Source organism: Manacus candei, unplaced genomic scaffold (genome assembly GCF_025592945.1).
Source record: "Manacus candei isolate 608988 ecotype Guabito, Panama unplaced genomic scaffold, ASM2559294v1 h1tg000028l, whole genome shotgun sequence".
Classification (NCBI taxonomy): Eukaryota; Metazoa; Chordata; class Aves; order Passeriformes; family Pipridae; genus Manacus; species Manacus candei.
Genome location: NW_026138076.1, coordinates 30,552,649 through 30,573,336, shown reverse-complemented (window position 1 = coordinate 30,573,336; position 20,688 = coordinate 30,552,649). Strand labels below are relative to the sequence as shown.

The following is a 20,688-nucleotide window of genomic DNA, read 5'->3' as shown; positions in this document are numbered from 1 at the left end:
ACTTTGGTTTCAGGGCTAACATTAAATACTCACTACGTAAGTTTTAAAAGTGAAGAAAGATAGTTATTTTAAAAAACCCAACAGTATTGTAAAAAAGTCTCGGAAGAAGGCAAACCAAAACCCACAGTACTGAAGTTTTACCTAATCATAGGTTCTTAAACTCTGCAGATCCTGACATTAACTGCTCAGTCCTTGTCACTTCTTCAGGACTAACATGCTGCACATTCCAACAGAGCTAGAGCCTGCAATTGAAGGTGACAACTGCAGCTATCTAGGTCAGCTCTTTTGGTCAGACACTTCTTTCTGTGTCTCAAGTTTTCCTCTTTTCTTTCTTACTGTTCACCTCTCTCCTGCCATGGAGCACTGGAGATGAGTAATATTAAGTTATTACTCTTTGTTTTACATCTTTAAATTTACTCTAATTAGCTAAATCCTGGCTTCACTTTGCTCCATACAGCCTTCTGAAGACATGCTGTTAAAACTTCTTGGCTGTATTCTGAGAAATATGAAATGCCAAAACCTTATGAGTTCACAGCTCTCCTTTCTTTGCAAGCATCTCATAAGAAACAGTAAGAGCCAATGAAATGGGGAACTGCTTTTTCTCCCCCTGTTGTGGCAGGGATAAACCTGCTAAGTTGCCACTGTTTCCCTCTGTGTCTCAGAAGAGCAGCAGTCAAGGCGTGTTTGTTTCCTTGTTTTCAGTAGTTATCTTCCAGCTAGCTCACTTCACATAATACTGCCTTGGGGAAAGATGCTCGTATTTTTACCAAATAGTATTCAGGAGTTCTTGAGCAGGGGTCTGAACCCAGAGACCAATTCATGAGAAGATTCACACTGAATTATCTGGAAATTAGATCCAGCTGAATGTGGAAAAATACTGTCTTCAGCTGTAAAAACTCAGATCAAAATAGGAAAGAGGCAAATATATTACAAGAAAGGACAGAAATGGCATCACACATCACATGATGCTTAATACTGAAAAGGGCTAAGGGGCAGACTCCAGGGCCAATAACTAATACTACAAGACTCATTGTTTTTTCAGGAGAAAATGGCAGTTATTCTCTTTAAAAACAAACTGATTATTTTCTAGAATCTAATTTGAAATCTGATTTTAAAGGGAGCTGGATGACAGCATTTGATGGATGCCTCATGAACTTGCTCTTTGAAAGGCAAGCCAATAATAGTCTGTTGAAAGTTGCATGATCCGGGAAGTAGAGGTCCATACTGCAGTTAGTAATTTACGCATAGAATTTATTTTGAAGATAAAACCTTTTTTTTTCATTCTAGTGAGCAAACTCTTGAGATCGGAGTCCAGAAAGTAAAAAAAAAAAAAGATATTGTAGTTCCTGAAAATCTTTTTTGCCCTTTCTCTTTGAGATATCTATGAGTGGTTACTAAATTCCATTTAAATTCTAAATTTGATTCTATTTTATACTTGATAAATAATAAGCTTGCTCTTGCTGTCATATCTGTGATATGATCATCTCTGTGGCTCTGGGCTGAAAGAGTCTGGGAGTTGATAACCACCTTATTGTATTCATATTGTATTTCTTACCATAGTATGGGAGCACTTCACCACCTCTCTCCTCTCAAAAATTGTGAATGATAAGGTTGCATTTTAAGACTCATTTAAAAGTGGAGAGAAAAGATACTGAGCTATGCATCATCTATTTTATTGTGGTCTGCTGGTAGCTGGAGTATCTTTTTCCATTTCTAGCTATTTTCTGTTCTTTGAGCTGTATGCTTTAAACAAAATAGATAAAAAGAATGGGCTGCTTTTTTCGTCACCCAGATAAAATTTCATTTTCAACTTTGTTGAAAAGATTATGGTGCTGCTAGATATAGTGGATTGAATTAATCCCCAGTCCAACTTGACAGGAACTAAATTTGTGTGAGGTTATTTGAGTGGATGTATCTGCACATATATATGTATATAATGTAAGTATTTGGGGCCATAATGAAATGCAAGTTCTAGCTCACTGTGGTTTCTCTGTATCCCTGACATGCATACTAATGGTTCAACCTTCTGCAACCAGAGCCTTTCTCAGGACTCTCAATAAAGTAGTATATTTGTATGCAAAGTCATTGAGAGCTGCCAACATCGTGATGACATGATTCATCGTTTTTGCTGATTCTCAAGGCATTTTTTGCATAAAGAAGCCTTTGAGAACTAAGCAGAACCTCATTCTTTCTTTCAGAGCTGGCTGTCAGGGCACTGCAGACAGCTTTTGTGTTCACTAAGCCGATTTCTTTCACAGGGTAAAGTTCCCACTGGGGGATGTGGTTGCCAGGACGCGTAAAACAGCTACAGCAGGATGCAACTCCATGCTTTCCTTTGGCACTAAAAGTGCAGATGAAAGCACTGCTAGTTACACCTGATGGATGATTTTGTGATCGAGTTCTCTTAAATCTTAAGAAACAGCTTTGTTCTGTTTCTTTTTTTCGTTTGTTTTGGGGTTAGTGTTTTTGGTTGATTGGGTTGGGTTTTGTTTGTTTGTTTGTACTTTAAGCAAAGAAGAGAGTGTGTTAAGCATAGGATTCCCTTCTGTTGTTAATTCCATAAAAACCAAACATTCACAGTGCTGCTGTGTGTTTCACAATAGCACTGTGTCTCTTGGTTCCTCCTGTTTACCACTGGAAGCGGCATTCTCCGGTGGCCGACCTGCCACTGTGTCCCTGGCCTTTTATCGGGCAGTTATTATTCTTCCATGATAGCTGTTCTTCAGCTAGAGGGATGGCTTGCTTTTCAGTATGTGTGGGATTTGCTTGATTATGTGAGTTTTGGTGATGATGAAAATGGACAGGTCAATAACCCTGAAATCTTCAAGTACAGTTGCTGGGGAGACAGTGTAAATTCTTGTAGCCTGATCAATGAGTATGCTCTTTCCTGTTTTGTACACTCATATAAAGCTGGAAAATCCATCCTGTAAATAAAAGGTCATTGTCCTCTTACCTTGGTATGTAGTTCAGTAACCTGTGCTTGGTTAAAGCATGTCTTCCCAGTCTGATCCTGACTTTAGAGTATCCTGTGATGTTTTCCATGCCTTCAGGGTTTTTCTGAATAGCTAGTTGCCTTAGTGAATTCCCTTCCTGTTAAAATTTGAATTTAATATCTGAATTTGAATTCCCTGGCTTCAGTTCTGCGCCATCAGTCATTGTTTAATGGTTCCTGATTAGAGTATCTTTTAGAAAATATCCTACTTTTTCTTTGTAAAGGTATTTATTTATGGTGATCAATCTTCTTCCAAATTTCTTTCTGATATTCTAAGCATTCTGAACTCTTTAAGTGTCTCACAGAAAAGCACTTTTCCATACATTCAAATCAGGCTTTTTATCCTTGTTGTATATACCTTCTAATTTTTTGAGTTCCTTTAACAACCTATATCTGAGAAATACAAACAGCATACCAATATAATCTGACCACTGCCATTTACAGAAGTAATTTTTTTTCCCCACGTCAGTATTTTTTCCTGTGTTTATAGGTGTTTCATGCCCACTAACATGGTAAGAGGTCACCTTTCTATCCTGTATGAACACAAATCCTTCTCAGAGAAAGCAGTTCCATATACAATCTGTAGGTCAGGCCTACCTTTTTTTATTCTTATTTAATGTGCTCTTTATTGTGATTGAATAATAGCTCAGCAGTGTTTCACATAGCTTAATCAAAAAACTTCTCTCTTTAGCAGTCTTACATCCAAACAGTTGCCTTTGTCACCTATACTTATGATTTCCACAGAGGAATAACATCAAGTTCATTTAAAAGCTACTATTGTCATAAAAGTATTTTGACTAACATAAACTACATTATAGCCTTTATCGACACAGTCTTGCACCTGCTGCGGCACTGGTGACTAGATCAGGTTAACTCTCTGGCTTAATCAGTCAGGTACGTGGTTTGAAAACTAGTGTTCAGCAAGAGAGAGACAACTGGTCTTTGTGTCTTGTACCAACAGCAGCTGGACAATGATCTGAGGTCACCAAAGCCCCCCCATATGGGCTATCACAGAGGTCTTTAGTTTTAATGCCATCCAGACAACGTTTGCTAGGAATATCTAATTTTAAAATGGTGACCTGGAGCTTGTGGTTTCTGTAGCCCATTAACACTTCTAAGCCAGTCAAACCTTTCTAGAGGGGATTTGGGGGAGTTACTCCCTAAATGCTGTGGAGAATGGAATGTACAATCCTAGTACATGAGGGAAAATATTCTCCTGAAAGCTGATTGTTTGAAGAAAATTGTGGGTTAGAATTAGAGTACTTCATAGAATTACATTGCTGAAAATATTTCTGCTTTACCTTCATAATCCGTTAAACAGAAATCGGTTGCACGTGCTCTGACTACATTTCATGCACTGCCAAATTAGTTCATCTGCTATTTGGAACATAAGGTTGTGGGAAAACTCTAAAAACAATATGAAACTTTCCCTAGTCTGTACAGACACATTCGGTGACTGTAAAGCATTTACATTATTTTTTAACAACTTTGATACTTGACAGAGAAGAAACCCCTAAACACTTCAGATACATATAGTTTCTTAAATCAGTTAAAGGATACAGGACCCAGAACCATGGTATATCAGAGATCTAGTTGGTTAGCTCTCCCTAAGTTACTGAGAATTTTTCTTTTAAAGTTCTGTGAGTTGATTAAATTGCTGTTCCTTGTAGTTAAGGTGCCATTTCTGCTCTTCTTTAAACTAAGAGAATTCTCACATGACACTCACAGTCCTAGTTTTGGTTATGAATCAATGTCCTTTAGTAACTTAATCAAGTGTGTCTTGTTAAAACAAAATTTGTTGAGTCTTTTATTCCTGCATATGCAAAGTCAGCTGATAAAACCCAGAACAAAAGCCACTGACATCTAATAGTATTTGGGCAAGGAAGCAGCTGCTCCTTATAGCAGCCCTCACAACAGTTGAAGAAAGTATACAAGAAACATGCCAGCATATGGTACTGCCAGACGTCAAGTACCTTGGAAAACTGCATCTGTTTTCAGTAGGCACTAAAATTTATCTCAATTTTGTGGGACAATTATCCGTGATATTGCCAAAGGGATTAATTTCTTTTCCCCTTACTGTAAACAATGCTCCTCAGTAGTAATATTTTTTTTTTGAAAAATAAATTCCTTAATTTAGGACTTAATTAACAGTTACTGCCTCAACCCTGATAAAACACCATAAATACGTCAAATATCTTTTAATTTCTGAAGGCTCTAGCTTAATCTGCCAGTTAAAAGTCCAGTTTCTAATTAGTTTGCTTGTTGCCTTGGTTTGGGCTTGTGGCTGTCAGAATATAGTGGGAGTTTTAGTGTTTTGTATGTGTGTTTGAGATTTGACTCAAACCAAAATGAGCTCAGCGTTGAACTCAGTGCTCTGGCAGACTGCTGCTTTGCTGTTTTGCAAAGTCTGTTAATTTGTTGGCAAAATTATTATTGTTGATAAAGGGATAAAGATTGACGGAAGCAGCTGCGAGCAGCATTTGCCTAGCAAATAATAACACAAATCAAGACAAGTCTGTTCCCTGTGTTTGGGCAATTAGAGACCAGAGTGCCCAAACACAAGGGAGAAGGGTAATTTCCCTAGACGTCAAAGGAAACTCAGAAAAACCCCAACACCCTCCAGAATCACTATGAGCATGACAATGGACAAAACAATAATTCAGAAACCAGTGCATGAAGGAATACAGCCATCCTCATCTTGCTTTTTTAATGATGGGATATTAAATTTTGTGACCAATTTATTATTAGATAACTATGTCAAAGGTACTCTTTCTCCTTGCTCATGCTGCTCTTCCAAGCTGAATTTTCCTGATCTTTTTCAAATGCCTGTTTCAGATATTGATGAGTGCCTTGAAGGTGGTTTGGGAACCTGCGGCCAAACCTGTATCAATATTCCAGGATCCTACGTCTGCTCTTGTTTGCCTGGCTACTCTTTGGATATTGACAAACGGTCTTGCTATGTGAATGGTAAGGTCACTTTCTTTTTTGATGACTGAAAAAGAGATTTAGAGATTTAGTTAGCTTTATTTTTCAAAGTGAACCATGCCTGCTGGTCCCTGCTGGACAGCGACTGGGGTGCTCTGGTTCACTGATAAAAAAACCTGTCTCTTCTATTCTGTGGGTAAGTGGCAAGGCCAAGAGTGGGTGCCACAGAAGAGTGATGCTGAAGAATGAAAAGTATAGTGGTGAAAAGATGAATGAAAATATGAAAATATGGAAACAAATAAAACTAAACAATTATTTCCTGTTTAGCCTTCTCTGCGTGCTCAGAACTGTAAACTCTCTTATCCCATTCTAACTACTTCCAGGAAGATGTGTCAGTACAAAAGATTTTGCTACCTTAGCCTCTTTCAGTCTAGTGGTGTTGATGTCTTTCCAGTGTGTCTAGGTTTTAGGGACAGTGCTGTGAAACTGTAAGCAGGAAGCCCTTATTTTTGGTTTCATCCATTAGCAGTGTCTTAAAAAACGAGTGCTACTATAAGTTATCTCTCTCCCTTGCTCTGTCCTTAACTATTTAAAAATAAATTGATTTTTAAATGTGGAAGATGCATTTAAATTTAACAGGTTTTAGCTCTTCTAAGAGAAAAATATTCACAGTTGTGGCCTTTGAATAACTTTCATTGTGCCTTCAACTAATGTTACCCTGGGAAAAAAATCAAGTTGGATTTTACTGATTGGTTTAACCCTATATTTGCATCTAGAGTATGAGGTGGGAGTGCTCTGGAGTACACTTCTCACCTCTCCACTTTCGTTTCCCAAATGCCTGGCTTTGATTCATGTCTGGGTTATGCCACAGCTCCCTCCTGATCCAGAATCTCAGGTTTTTTTTTTTTGACTAATATTTACCTGGGACTCTTGCTAATGCAGAGATGGGATGTGATAAGGCATTTTTCTGACTCGAGAAGTAGGAGATAGACTTGAGTCCCTATGCACGTAGCCTTTGGGACCATGAACATAACCAAAAATATTCCATATAGCTCCCAAACTGCCACCAACACAATAACTTTAGTTACCCCTAGAATCTTCATAATTATCAACTACATGTGACTCGCAAAAACCCAAACTGGATTTTTTATAGTCCTGCCTAAACATCTCTGGTCCCTTAAATAGAATGTTCCTATTTTTAAAAATCAGATCTTTTGTGAACTCTTCACTTCTGAACTGAAGAGATGTGAAAACAAACATGTTACTTAACTGCACAGGTATCTTTCAAAGAAAAATCCTACCTTCATATTGGAGGACTTCAACTTTTTAACACGTTATTACTAATATTTATAGTAACATTAGAAAGTGACTGATGGAAATATGGTGATGGATAAGGAGCCCTTATGCTAGGTATAAACCCTTCTGGGGGATGCACCAAGTGAAATACCGTTGTGTTTTAAAGATAGGAAGCTCTTTGGTGCAGATATTGTTTACCTGATCATTAAATCGCAAATCTGCAATAAAAAAAATTTGTTTCAATTCCTGTTCCACTGACAACCCTCATTGATAGTCACCTGATAGGAAATTCAGAGAATGTAAAGGACAAAACCAAAGTGTATAAATGCTCTTGATCAACTAATTGGCAAAAATGCAGGCACGGCAGCTGCCAAATTCCTTAGATAAATCGACCTCACTACACTTTACTGTTCATTTACCATTTATGTGAAGTAAATCTTCATAATTCAAATATGGTCACATGGGGTTGCTCAGTGCAAATAACAGCAGAAAAAAGGGAGTCATTAAAATCCTAGAAGCAGCTGCTATAATTGGGTGATAGCTTTAAACTTGACATACAAACCACTCTGTTAGTATAGGAACAATGTGCTGATCATCTTCACTGGGTTCCCCTCTGGGAACAAAAGAAAATTACATCTTGGGTGCTTGTCAGAACTTTGTTCACTTGAAGAAATCAAAATTGGTCTCAGTCCTCTGCTTTGAAAGGAGTTGTCAAACAACTTTGCAACTATGATGAAGGCAGAGCATCTGTCTAATATTTGTGAAGTGCTACTTGTTGAGTTTAAAGCATCGGGTTTTATGCTAACAGTAAAGATATTTAGTTAAAAAAGATACGAACCTGGTCAATAAAAACAGTTTAATTTTCAAAAATTTATGTGCAAGAAAACTGGTGATAGGGCAGTCTTGGTGATATGGTGCTCTATGGTGATACCCTAAAAATAACAAAGGATTTGACAAAACTTGGAGTGGTGTAATCAGCAGCCCCAATCATTATGCCACAGTAATTGTATTTCTATACATATCACCTGGTTTAAGGATGCGTCAAGGGTATTGGGACCATCCTAGTTGCTCATCACTTTCAACCTTAATTGGTTTTCTAGAATTTGGGGCATAATTGGAGCACTTTTTATTTTAATGTATTTTAAGTTACCCTTCACTCAGTATGAATACAGTTTTTGTCTGGAAGGAGTTGATGCTGTTGAGTTTTAAGTACAAGTCTTTTGTTTTCCTTCAGCCCTCTGTATGCATGAGAAACATCTACAACCTTTAGCTTTTTCCTTTGCCCTGTATTGGAATCTTTAATTTTCCTTTTTGAATAGTTAAAGTGAGACTCCAGGCCACCTCTATGTGATAAATTCTTGCTATAGCACAATAATTTGAAGTGGTTTTCTACCTGGAGACACATCCTTGACAAAACTCTTCCAACCTCAGCTGGCAAGCATGCAGTGATTGTTCTGACCTCTGACTAGGCTGTAGGATTTGGGATTAGTGGTAACAACCATTGCACTCTCAGTTTCCTAACTCAGATTTTGGACCTAATTTTCAATATTACATATAAAAGGATCATTACATTTATATCTTATTGGTTCTCTGTGATACACCTATCTTTGTAATAGAAAGCTATTATTAAAATATGAGATAGGTAGATCCTGAAGTTTCTCTTTGACTAGTATATTACTGATGAGAACTTAATGCAGCAAAAATGCAATTCTTATCAATTAATTGGTTTCTTTTTGTTTTCTCCACACCAGACCCTGCACCATTCCTGCTTTTTAGCCATGGAAATGCCATCTTTAGAATTGACACTGAAGGGACCAATCATGAAAGATTGGTTGCTGATACTGGTCCATCAACACTTATGGATTTTCATTATGTAGAAGAGAAAGTGTATTGGGTAGACTCTGAAAGGAGACTACTTCAAAGAATTCACCTGAATGGCACAAAACAAGAGGTAGAGTACTCAGTTCTCTGGAATTCTTCAAGTTAATGGGCGTAAAACCCCACTTGCTCTTTAGGTACAATTCTGCCTTTACTGTTCATTGATTAGCACTTTATTTTTGCTGTGTAATATTTCTGATCCTAAATCTAGGCTGTTTTACTGGCATTCACATTTAGTACATTCAGTATTTTCTCTGGATCAAGAGAAGGAGAGTTAAAAATGAAGGAAAGACAATTCAGACAAACTAAGGCTTTGTAGACATTAATATTTCTATCAGTTTTAAATTAATCTCTGGCATTATGGAAATTGTCCTCCAACAAAAGCTGACACAAATGCTATGAGAAGAATGTGCTTCAATTCCTACTCATTTTTTTCTCAAACCTTTCATTGGTTTCTATGGTTGCATAAATGCTTCTTTTGGCACTTCATCCTTTGTTCAGAAAAAACCATGCAGTTCATTGCATCTGATTAAGAAGGGCAGACAGGCTGTTGTGGCTGAACTTTAATGGTGTAAGGGCCTTCTTTTGTTTGAGAGAGATTGCCTGTGTTCGCGTACTCATGCGGAGTCTTCATTGATGTATTTTCACTGACTTTTAAGGATCAGAGACCAGCAACAGTGTGTTAGGAAGTCTTCCATATGTAACAGTACAGGTCTGGGTGCTTCTCAGTGTGTGAAATGCAAAAAGTTGTAGCGAAAAGATTACTCCAGTGTATTTCTTGAACAGAGCAGTTTCTCCTTTTGCAGGGTGTCTCTCTGTTCAGAGGGTGTATGTGTAAGTACAAAGACCAAATGAAAGTGATGAAAGAATAAGAAATAGCTACAGGTCTGAAAGAAAATGAAGCGAGCAAAGGAAGGAAATAGAAAGTTTCAGTCTGGCATTTTATTCCCTATAATGAAAGCCAAGTTTGGAGTAGTCATCAGGATACCTCTTGTCAACTCTTTTTTTTTTTGTTGTTTACAGAGACTATGCTACATAGACAAAGGCATTTCAGGATTTGCTATTGACTGGATAAATCAAGACATTCTCTGGGCCAATAGACAGAAAGGAACCATAGAAGCGACAGACATGAATGGGAAGAAACGCCGAGTTCTTCTAAGAGATGTTGGTCATCCCACAAGGATTATCATTGATGCTGAACAAAGGTAATTTTAAATGGATTAGTAATTTCATTGAAATGGACTCCAAATATGCAAGGTACTATGATTGCAGTTTCATGGAATCACAGAAATGGATTGTAAGGGGACAAAAAGATCATCTAGTTCAACCCCTCTGCCATGGGCAGGGAAACCCTTCACTAGACCAAGTCACTCAAAGTCCCATACAATCTGGTTTTGGAACACTTCCAGGGATGAGCATCCACAGCTTCTCTGGACAATGTGTTCCAGTGTCTCACCACCCTCTCAATAAAGAATTTCTTCCTAATATTCAATCTAAACCCACCCTCTTTCAGTTTAAAGCCATTCTTCCTTGTCCTGTCACAACATGTCCTTGCAAAAAGTCCCTCTCCATCTTTCCTGTAAGCCCCCTTTAGCTACTGGAAGGATGCTATAAGGTTTCCCTTGAGCCTTCTCTTTTCCAGGCTGAACAACCCGAAACCTCTTAGCCTTTCTTCATAAGAGACCTCTGATCATCCCTCTGATCATCTCTGTGGCCCTCCTCTGGGATCAGTCCAATAAGTCTATGTTCTTCTTAGGTGGGGTCTCAAAAGAGCAGAGGGGGAGAATCATGTCCCTCGATCTCCTGGTCACACTTCTTTTCATGCAGCCGAGGTTGGCTTTCAGTGCTGTAAGTGTACATTGCTGAGTCTCGTCGAGCTTCTTATTCACCAGCATCCCAAGTCCTTCTCCTCAGGGCTGCTCTCTACCCACTCTCCGCCCAGACTGTATTTGTGCTTGGGATTGTCCTGACCCAGGTGTAAGACCTTGCACTTGGCCTTGTTGAACTTCATCAGGTTCACACAAGCTCACCTCTCAAGACTGTCAGGGTCCCTCTGGATGGTATCCCTTCCCTACAGCGTGTTGACTGCACTACACAGCTTGGTGTTTGTTGTCAGCAAGCTATCTGAGGGTGCACTCAATCCCACTGTCCATTACACTGACAAAGATGGTCCCAATACCAATCCCTGAGAAATGTCACTTGCCACTGGTCTCCACTTGGACATTGAGTTTTGACTACAGCTCTCTGAGTGCAACCATTCAGCCAATTCCTTATCAACTGAGTGTTCCATCTGTTAAATCCACGTCTCTCCAGTTTAGAGAGAAGGATGTTGTGCTGGATAGTGTCAAATGCTTTGCACAAATCCAGGTAGATGACATAGAACACTCTTCCTCCTCCTCTGTCCCTTGGAGTAGGAAGTTATCATCAATATATTCCAGGAACCTCCTTGATTGCTTATGCCCTGCTGTGTTGTCCCTCCAACAGATATCAGGGTGCCTGAAGTCCCCCATGAGGACCGGGGCTTGTGGATGTGAGGCTGCTCCTATTTGCCTATAGAGGACCACATCCACTCAGTCTTCCCAGTCAGGTAGCTTGTAGCAATAATGTAACCTGATCCTCTACACCTTTTAATCCTGACCCATAAACTCTGCATTGGCTCCTCATCCATCCCCAATTTGAGCTCCATACACTCCAGCTGGTTGCTGACACAGAGTCAGTCTCCCCTGTCTGTCCTTCCTAAAGATCCTGGATCCTTACATTCAACACTCCAGTCTTAGGAACCATCCTACCATATCTCCATGATGCCAATATCACAACCCTTCAGGCATGTGCCCATGGTGATAGCATTGCTAATATTCTTCAGAGTCTTGCCATTTGAATGGGATTTAAGGCCTGGACATCAGCCTGTGTATTTTTTTTTCCTGATTTACTTTTCAATGTAGCATTTATCTATCTTGGAAATATTCATAGTCCTCACACCCACTCTCAAACGCCGTTGAAACACGTTACAAATGGCATTATAGGGATGTATTTCCTGAATATATGTGAAAGTTTGGGGAGACTCAAGTGTGGATATTCACCTAGGTGTGATTCGCTGTGCATAAAAGTTATACTCATGGGCTAACAGGGAGACCACTAAGACATTAAGAAACTGTAAAGAAAGTAGAGTCCAAGAAATCTAACATCATTTTTATGCCCTATGGCAATTTGCTTGTATGAAAACTATTGAGGGCTCTATTTTTATTGTGAAGTGAAAGAAAATCCCTAGTATGTTTACATGCACAGGCCTTAACGTGGACTAAATCTGACATTAGCAATGTCTTTCTCCAAACATGTTCAACTCTCAAGTAATGAAGGTCAATGTGATACAGTAATAACAGAGTTTTTCTTAGAATATGTGTCTGGCTATTACCAGTGATAGGATTTTTGTTTTAGGAGAAATAATGTAACTATTGCTATAGATTGTTTTACATTTTTGATGGTGTTTAGAAATGCCAAAAAATAAGGATTAAGTCTAAAGATGGCAAATACAATAAAGGCTGGCAATTACTCAAACTGTTTTCTAATCTTAATTTTTCTTCTCTTTCTATTTGCAAAAACTGTGAACAGAGACTATAACTTCCTTTGTTTCTTAATTTCCTTATCTGTAAAAAGCGAATCCTCACATTTGTCCAAACTTTCAGAGTAGTGACATTTCTTAAATGACAGGTGCTAGAGAAATGCAAGTAAATATTAGTAAACTGTTTAAAAATGGCAGAATAAAATTGGGCTGACCTGGAAATGTGTTTTCACTTATACATTAATACCTGTCATTACTATAGACTGTGTAACAGTGAGGAAAAGCTGTAAGGCAGAGGCTGATTCTTTCTACTGGTTTAATACAGTCCTTTACCAGATCTAATATATTTGGGGCCCTTAAAAAATTATAAATATAAACACAGTAAAGGTGGTTTTATGCTACATTGTTTTGTGCATATAAATCCTGCAATTTTATGATGATAGGTCAAAACAATATTGTTTCTCAGAATTTTTGTCCACGAGAAACCCAAGGAAAGAATCTAAACCCAAACATTAAAAAATAAAATACACGTGAATTAAGGACAAGTTGCTATTTTGGAAGAACTGCTGTTACCCTTAATCACATCAGTAAATCTGAGTTCTGATCTATGAATATCTTGACAAACAATTAGCTTCGGTGCATAACTGGTTTTAGTATTGGAGCTGTATTTTGACTGCGTTATAATTTAATAACAGCATAGTCTGGCTGCTATAACCAGCAGGAAGATAGAAATGAGAACACAAGAAATTGTTTTTAAGTTAAGTACTTAAGTGGTGTGTTCAACTAGAAATTCCAGAGGTAGATTCCTCCCCTGGGGCAGAGGGCAATGCAGACCTGCCTCAAAGACCTCCCTCTCCTCAAGTTTGCAGGTGTTCCCCATAGACTTGAGAGGTTATTCCAGTTTCCCTGTCTGAGTGCATGGCTGAACAAAGCAGAGAGACAGACAATAGTGGTTAAGCTGGGCTGATTCCTGCTTGACCTACATGAGAGAATTCTAGTATCTCTAGTAGTACTAGTAGTTCTAGTACCACACTGAGAAATTTTGTACACAGGAGCAACTAAACAATGAGTGCGTAGAAGAGATGTGGTTGTGCAAATGTAAGTTTTGTGGTTTTGTGTTCTGTATTCTTAACATGTCTCTCTCACCCACAGGCTGTTATTTTGGTCTTCAGATGGTACAGTTTCTAGCATACACCGGGTGTCCCTCAGTGGAAGCGATACGATAAATGTTTTAAGAACCACAGAAAAAATAAAGGCCATCTCATTAGATTTGGTTGACACAAGGCTCTACTGGATCCAACACGACCACCGGAAAGAGATTTCCCATATTGGATCATGCAACTATGATGGCAGAGATGTTCGTTTGCTCAAAAGTTCTGTTCGGTGAGTTTTCCTCAGCTTGTCAGAAATAAAACACTCATTTCAGGAGTGCTGTTAAGTTCTCTTCCTCAATCTTCCTTTTATTGTGTCAGTTCATAACATGAGGAGTATGAAGTGTAGTGCAAATGGCATGTAACTGTAAATTTAAAATTAATCATAGGAAAATGAAAAAAGTCACAGTTGTAAGGATAACACTGCCACTCAATACTCTCCATCTTCCAATCTTAAATGATAACTACTTAATCCTTAGAAATCCTCTCTGAGTGTTTATTAGTGGCCTTTTTCTGCAGATAGAAGAGCCAAAAGGAGAGATTAAATGATTTATCCAAGGTCACAGTGGGTGAGCTCAGGTGTCTGAGCTGTGCTGAAGAGACTGAACTAGATCAGGTCTTTCTCTTCCTCCTCTGAGTCTGTTGTCATCCTTAGCTGCTGGGTGGGGAGGCTCAGCTCTGTGCTCAGACTCTCCAGCAAGCATCAGCAGATGTGTTGGAAACTGTCCTGTGCAAGAGAATTGTCCCCCTCTGATCCCGAATGCTGGGGCTAAGCACAACTGAGGGGGCTGTTAGACCATGTGCTTTTGACTTCCATGCTCTGCAGGGGTACAGGGGCTCTGTGCTGGTCATGTGTTCAGTGAGGTGCTTGGGAAAGGTTACCCTGTGTCACTGCAGTGTCAGTTGGTAGGGCTGGATAGGCACATGTGTAGCAGGGATTGTCAACAGCAGAATGAGAAAAATATGTGGTTTAGCTGGCCTGCTGATTTAAACATGCAGCACTCTGTTTGCATATGATGAATACAAAGCTGGTTTCTCCCTACATTGACAGCAATCACATTGGATTTTTCCTTATCCTCTTCCCCTTTCTCCCTTGAATTGGCTGTTGTTCACTAGGGCATCAGCACTTTCCCTTTAGCCTGGATGATATAGATTCTCAGTTTTCCACCTGGATTATGTGCTGGAAAGCGGAAGACAGAATTACTTCTTTCAGTATCTTTTCTGCTCTCTCTCTTATTTAAAACTGGGCCTTCTTGTGGTTTCTGCTCGCTGCTATAACTGACCAGTGAATGGAAACTACATTCCTGCAATAGGAGAAGCAGCAGAAGATGGATTTCAGAACACCCTACTCTTACTTCTCCATCTCCACCTTGATTTCCTTGGACAGTCAGAATTGTCAGAGCAGGCACTGTGTATTGGGAAGAGGTGGAACTTATCTGACCTACATCCTTCAAGAAAGCGTCTATTTTAGTTGCTGGGTTCACCAGAAGTGGGGTGATACTTAAGCTTTCTCTTCCAATTGAGTCAGTCCTGAACAATAGCTCATAAAACCCGTGAGAAATGCAGGTTATCCATTTTGTGTTTATTTTTTGCAAATTTGCTGGAGTATGAGTGCTGCATTATTTTGGGAATGTCTCTGCACCTCATCTGATTCTCATATATAGAAGATAATACTATATATATATATAAGAATACAAAGAAAGGTTATTTACAGTGAATTTGACTGAACTAGATGCTCAGAAAATGTTTGAGTGAGTAAATATATAGTAATGTGCCACTCTGTGTTATCTTCTCTTGTTATAGACATCAACTGCTTGGTATGTCCCTCTTCGCTGAGCACCTGTACTACTCAGAGTTGAAATCTGGCATGATATGGAGAGCCAACAAATACACTGGAAAAGTTGTAGTCACAATTAGCCTGAAGCCATCATTTTTTCCACCAGTGGAGATAAAAATAGTACATCCTTTTAAACAGCCAGGTGCAAGAACTGATTCTCAGGATTTGGGTAAGTAAAATGAAATGGTACAGTTGTATTTGTGAGAATAACTATGTCATACACTCTGATTCTCTACAGTAATAATTTTCTTTGGCAAAATTCCATGCTTAATTGAAGTAAAGGAAAAAGTTTCCTTTAACTTCAGTGATCCACAGTTCCATTTGGTGTGTGTAAATCCAGCTGAGTATCAGGCTGGAGGTGTACCAAACATGAACCACTGATTTCATTATTCTATATACATATGCAGAGATATGTGGCTTTCTCCTTCTCATCCATCTGTTTACACAAAAGTATTTTTATGCTGTCCTGCTAAATGCAAAAACCATACAGCTTTTTAATCCTCCACCTATATCTTTGTCAAATGTCTGCTTAATTCTGAAAGTTTTAATCTAATATGCATTTAAACACCTCTGATTATTATGGCATTGAAGGATTTTAAGCACGAAGTATGTCCTACAAGTGATACTGTGGATGTCTCACCTTTGCTGTGAAATGGCTCAGTTAAGAGTCAGTCTGTCTTAGAAAGACTTGAAGTTGCTACAATAGCTATGGAATAAGAGCCTCAAGTCTCTTTAATTGATATAAATTCCAATATGAGTTGGTCATCTTGCTGCCTTTCGCTGTGGATCCAAAAATGAAGGTAGTTGACTATCAAGAGCTCACCTCACACGAGGATTCCTGCTGAGACAGTAGGAAGTGAGGGATGTCCAGGGGAAATAATGTCTTGTTCTCTGCTCTTTGGAAAGCAGACAGAGCACTCTTACTTCAGTGGAATAGCTTTTGTCACCAGTTTTGATTGGATAAGAAAGACAGGAAAACAGCATAGAGACATTTCTTTGTTGAGCAATGGTTGCAGAACTCCCAAGGGAAGATGTCCAGGGGTTCCCAGAGGCTGAAGTGATATAAAGACATGAGGATAATGTAGTGTTCATTTTTGTTTGTAATGAAAATGAAACTGTAAATATCTCTCTTGAACTATTTTAAAATATCTACTATAAAACAGGCTTTGTCTTTTTGCATGCCAGCCAACAGCTTCATATGGTACCATGCCATCTCTCATTTTGAAGACTGATCTGAGTGGAAAAATCAAAACTTCAAGGGAATTTTCCCTTTCAAATGTTTTGTTTTCAGTGCAAAGAGCTGTTGAGATGCAGAAGATAAAGTGTTCCTGGAAATCAAGTTTACACTTGTAAGGACAGGGAACATCAATTCAGAGACAATATCTGTTGTGTGCTTACTTTGAGGAAAATGGTCATCCTGGCAAACAGAAGCACTTTCTTTAACTGACACATCTGGTGCTCTCATACAGAGCAACTAGGGCAGGATATGTTTGTGGTGCAGACAGCAGCATCTCCACACATCACAGGGTTGTTACACAGATTCAGAAGGTCTTATGAGGTCTCCTTGGGTGTCTGTCACAATGTTTACCTATGCAGGAAGATAGAGGGGAAGAGACCATGACCAAGAAAGGTAGTCTCTTGAACCTCAGGGACTGTCAGTTGTGTTACGTGTCCTCTCCACAAGAATGTGCAGCATAATTTCATTGAAAATTTTCATTGACTGTGGGCACTTAGCTTCTATTCTTCTCTCGAAAGATTAACTCCACTTCTTCCACCAGAACATTCTGCGCTCTGGTGTTTATCTTTCCACTGCAAAAAGGCTTTCCCCGCTTTTATTTATATATAAACCACACACAGATACATATATATATAATATGTATACCAGCATTTTCAAATGCCTTGCAGTATATACCCCTATATTTCCAATGTTCAGTAAATTTTTGTATGACAGTAAGTGTTGTCAACAGTAGGCCTTTCTTTAAATTCCAAATAACTTCTTGTAAAAATGTCTGGGAAGTGATGGAGTAGAAAGAAGCTTAACAGGCTGAATCCAGATGAACTTTTGGATTTTGCATGTATGTTGCTTGGCTTATCCAGTGCAAGAACGGGGATGAAAGGAGGACTAATGAGCCTGGAGTTCAAATGAGATTTATAGCTGATCTTACAACAGAGAAACGTGGAGATAAAAGCATACCTAGACTAATTGGATGCTCTGTACAAGCTAAGAAAACGTATGTTGCAGTGTAGTGTCTGCTGTGAGTTATCAAACCTTCTTTAAAGCAGATAACTAGTGCATTCCTTCAGATGAAAAGGGAACTAATGAGAAGTGTGCAAGTGAGATGATTTGATTTTTTTACTGCAATTTGAATTATTTACTTTGCTACTGAAATTCCTCATGTACCCTCTTCCCTTTCTCTTTCAAATGATTTCCCTGGATTGGTCAGCGCCCATAAGTACAGAGAAGAGCATTAATTCAGCTATGGGTTTGCTGTAACCCCACTGAACAACTTTGTTATGGCAGCATCACACTTTTATTAACAGCTAATAAAATATTTTAATTGTCTCAAAATCTCAAAGACTGCCTCTGGAATTCTTTAGAGTATCTTTTCTGACACATTAATGATATTCAGTACACTTCCTTCCCATGACAAAGGATACTCGAGCAGCTTTGTCTGTGAAGCAGAAGTAGGAAGGCTTATGGGGATCTCTTGGGCACTTTTTTCTGCTTTCTTTGAAGAAACTTTGAGAATATCTTCTTGGAAATCAGAAAGATTCTGAGTTTTAAATCTGAGTTCAGCATTTATAACACTTGTATTTCTCACAGATCCATTCTGGTACAAAGATTTTCTAGACCGTGCTACTATTTTTTGTCCAAATGAAACATATGGTCATTATGATCTGTCCAGCTATTCTTTTTGTTAAATAATGTGAGTAAAAATGTGGTAATAATTCTCAGTCTTCATATGCTATCTGTCTTTTAAAAATCTCTCTCGTCTCTCTTTTTTTTTTTTTTTTCGCACGTGTGCTCTCTCTGTCATTCTCTTATTTCTGAGTATTTTATGGAGCAATATATACTACTGTGCAGGTCTGGTGGCACATGAAACCTGCTACACAGTTTTCCCTTTCATAGTCACTATAGGTATGCACCCAAATCAAACCATCCCTTACTTTAGGCTCTCTCTAGATCTTGTGCTGATGTAGAGCTGGAAATGATCATTTGCACAGACCTACTCTTAGTCTTCCAAGGACTTTAATTTTTACAGTGATTTTTTTGGCCTGATTTTAGCAACAGAAAATAATAGAAGTTATTTTCTGTTGATAAGAAGTTCCTCAGGTTGAGCAAGCAGATGTTGAGAAGAAAATACATCCGTGATCATCATTCTACTTGAAGGTTGATATGGTAAGAACTCCATTATGCTTACACTCTATTTGTTCTTTCAGAAAAAGGAACCTGTGATTTAAGTAAAGAAAAATGCAGAAGAAGAATCTGCAGGCCAGACTCAAGGACTCATCGGTGTAAATGTCCTACTGGCTTTATTTTAAGTAGAAATAAACAGTTTTGTGAAGGTAATATGTGAATCTCTCATCAGCTTTATTCCATCAGATGAAAGAAAATTCTTCTGTTCTTTTACTTATTGAGTATGAAAAAACACGAGATTTTAAAAATTCCAGTTGCGCCATTTAAGTTTTGTGTCCTTCCATGTTGTGAAATAGTCTAAAAGAGACTTATGAATGTGTCACAGGTGCCATTCTTTCGAGAAATTTTGATCTTAACCTGGGTAGGTAAAGCAGCTTCAGATAAGTAGACATGCTTCTATACGCTATTTTAATTTTTAAATAAAAATGAAAACACATATATCACCAAAGGTGAAACACTGAGCAATCCTGCAACAAGAATATTACCACTTTCAAAAAGGGCAGAAATTCTTAACATGCTTCTAATTGTTTTAATCTGGGTTGTAATTAAAAATCTAAAATTACTACTGATAATAGACAATAATTTTGGAAGCATCTTTTTCACTACGTGACCAGATTTTATAAGATGTAAAGACATCAAAATTCCTAGCTTACAGGATTTACAAACCTGCCTGAGCAGCAGCATTCTAATTCTCAGGAAATTCACCAGGATTGCTTTCTGAATTTTGACTTCTAATACACTTCTGTGTTTTGAGATTTCTACTTAAGTCATGTTTAAGCCCAATTTTTTAAAAGAATTTTTGTCTGAAGAAGGTGTCTAATGTAATTTTTTTTGGGTACAGGATTTAAATGGCATTAAAATCTGTACAGAAAGGCAGAACTTTCGAAAGTTGTTTAGGCACCTATGCTGGACACATGCAGCCTGAGTAAGTTTTGCTAGAAGTTTTTTAATGCTGATTTGAAGGAAGTCTGCAAACTTGCGTTTTTGTAATATATTAGGAAAAACATATTTTTGTAAAATGAATGCAAAAAAGGAGGTACTTCTTGCAGAGTGTTTCTTTGTTTCATTAATCTGCTCCCTGACACAGGTTGATGTTATTCGGATGCAACAAGTGTTTCTTTTGGCAGATATTAATGAATGTGGCTTTTGGAATCACGGCTGTACTTTGGGCTGTGTGAACATCCCTGGTTCCTATTACTGCACCTGCCCGAGGGGTTTTGTTCTGCTGCCTGATAGGAAAACCTGTCATGGTAAGGAACCGTAATACATAAACACTTGAAGCATCACATTGGAGGGAGTCCTCATTTAACACTGGAACTGCTGAAAGTTTTGTATGTTGTGTTGCTCACTTCTGATCCCTTATTATGTAAGTCGGATCAGCTTAAACTGGGTGAACCAATTTCAGATGTCATGTTTAAGGAAGTGTAAGCTACACGTGAGTAATCGTATAGGCCTCTTCGGGGTGGTGAGGGGGGGAAATTCAGATCTCCAGAGAGACCTCTTCGCTCACATTGGGCTCTGTGACACGTTCCAGGTGGATAAGCAGTTATATCTTTTGAAATATGGTCTCTGAATTTGACTCACTTTGGTTATCCTGCACAAGAATTTTCCCACTCTCTGAATGAGCAGCTT

General features: G+C 38.5%; 1 protein-coding gene across 2 annotated transcripts in view; it reads left to right on the top strand.

Annotated features, from left to right (window-relative positions):
* Positions 1-20,688, top strand: part of EGF (epidermal growth factor) — a 58,390-nt gene that overhangs the window by 3,869 nt on the left and 33,833 nt on the right. For both annotated transcript variants that reach the window (XM_051789624.1, XM_051789625.1), the window contains exons 2-8: positions 5,828-5,959; positions 8,965-9,164; positions 10,115-10,296; positions 13,803-14,033; positions 15,605-15,807; positions 19,080-19,205; positions 20,184-20,306. In XM_051789624.1, coding sequence (XP_051645584.1) covers positions 5,828-5,959; positions 8,965-9,164; positions 10,115-10,296; positions 13,803-14,033; positions 15,605-15,807; positions 19,080-19,205; positions 20,184-20,306 — 1,197 coding nt within the window. The remainder of the gene's footprint in view (positions 1-5,827; positions 5,960-8,964; positions 9,165-10,114; positions 10,297-13,802; positions 14,034-15,604; positions 15,808-19,079; positions 19,206-20,183; positions 20,307-20,688) is intronic.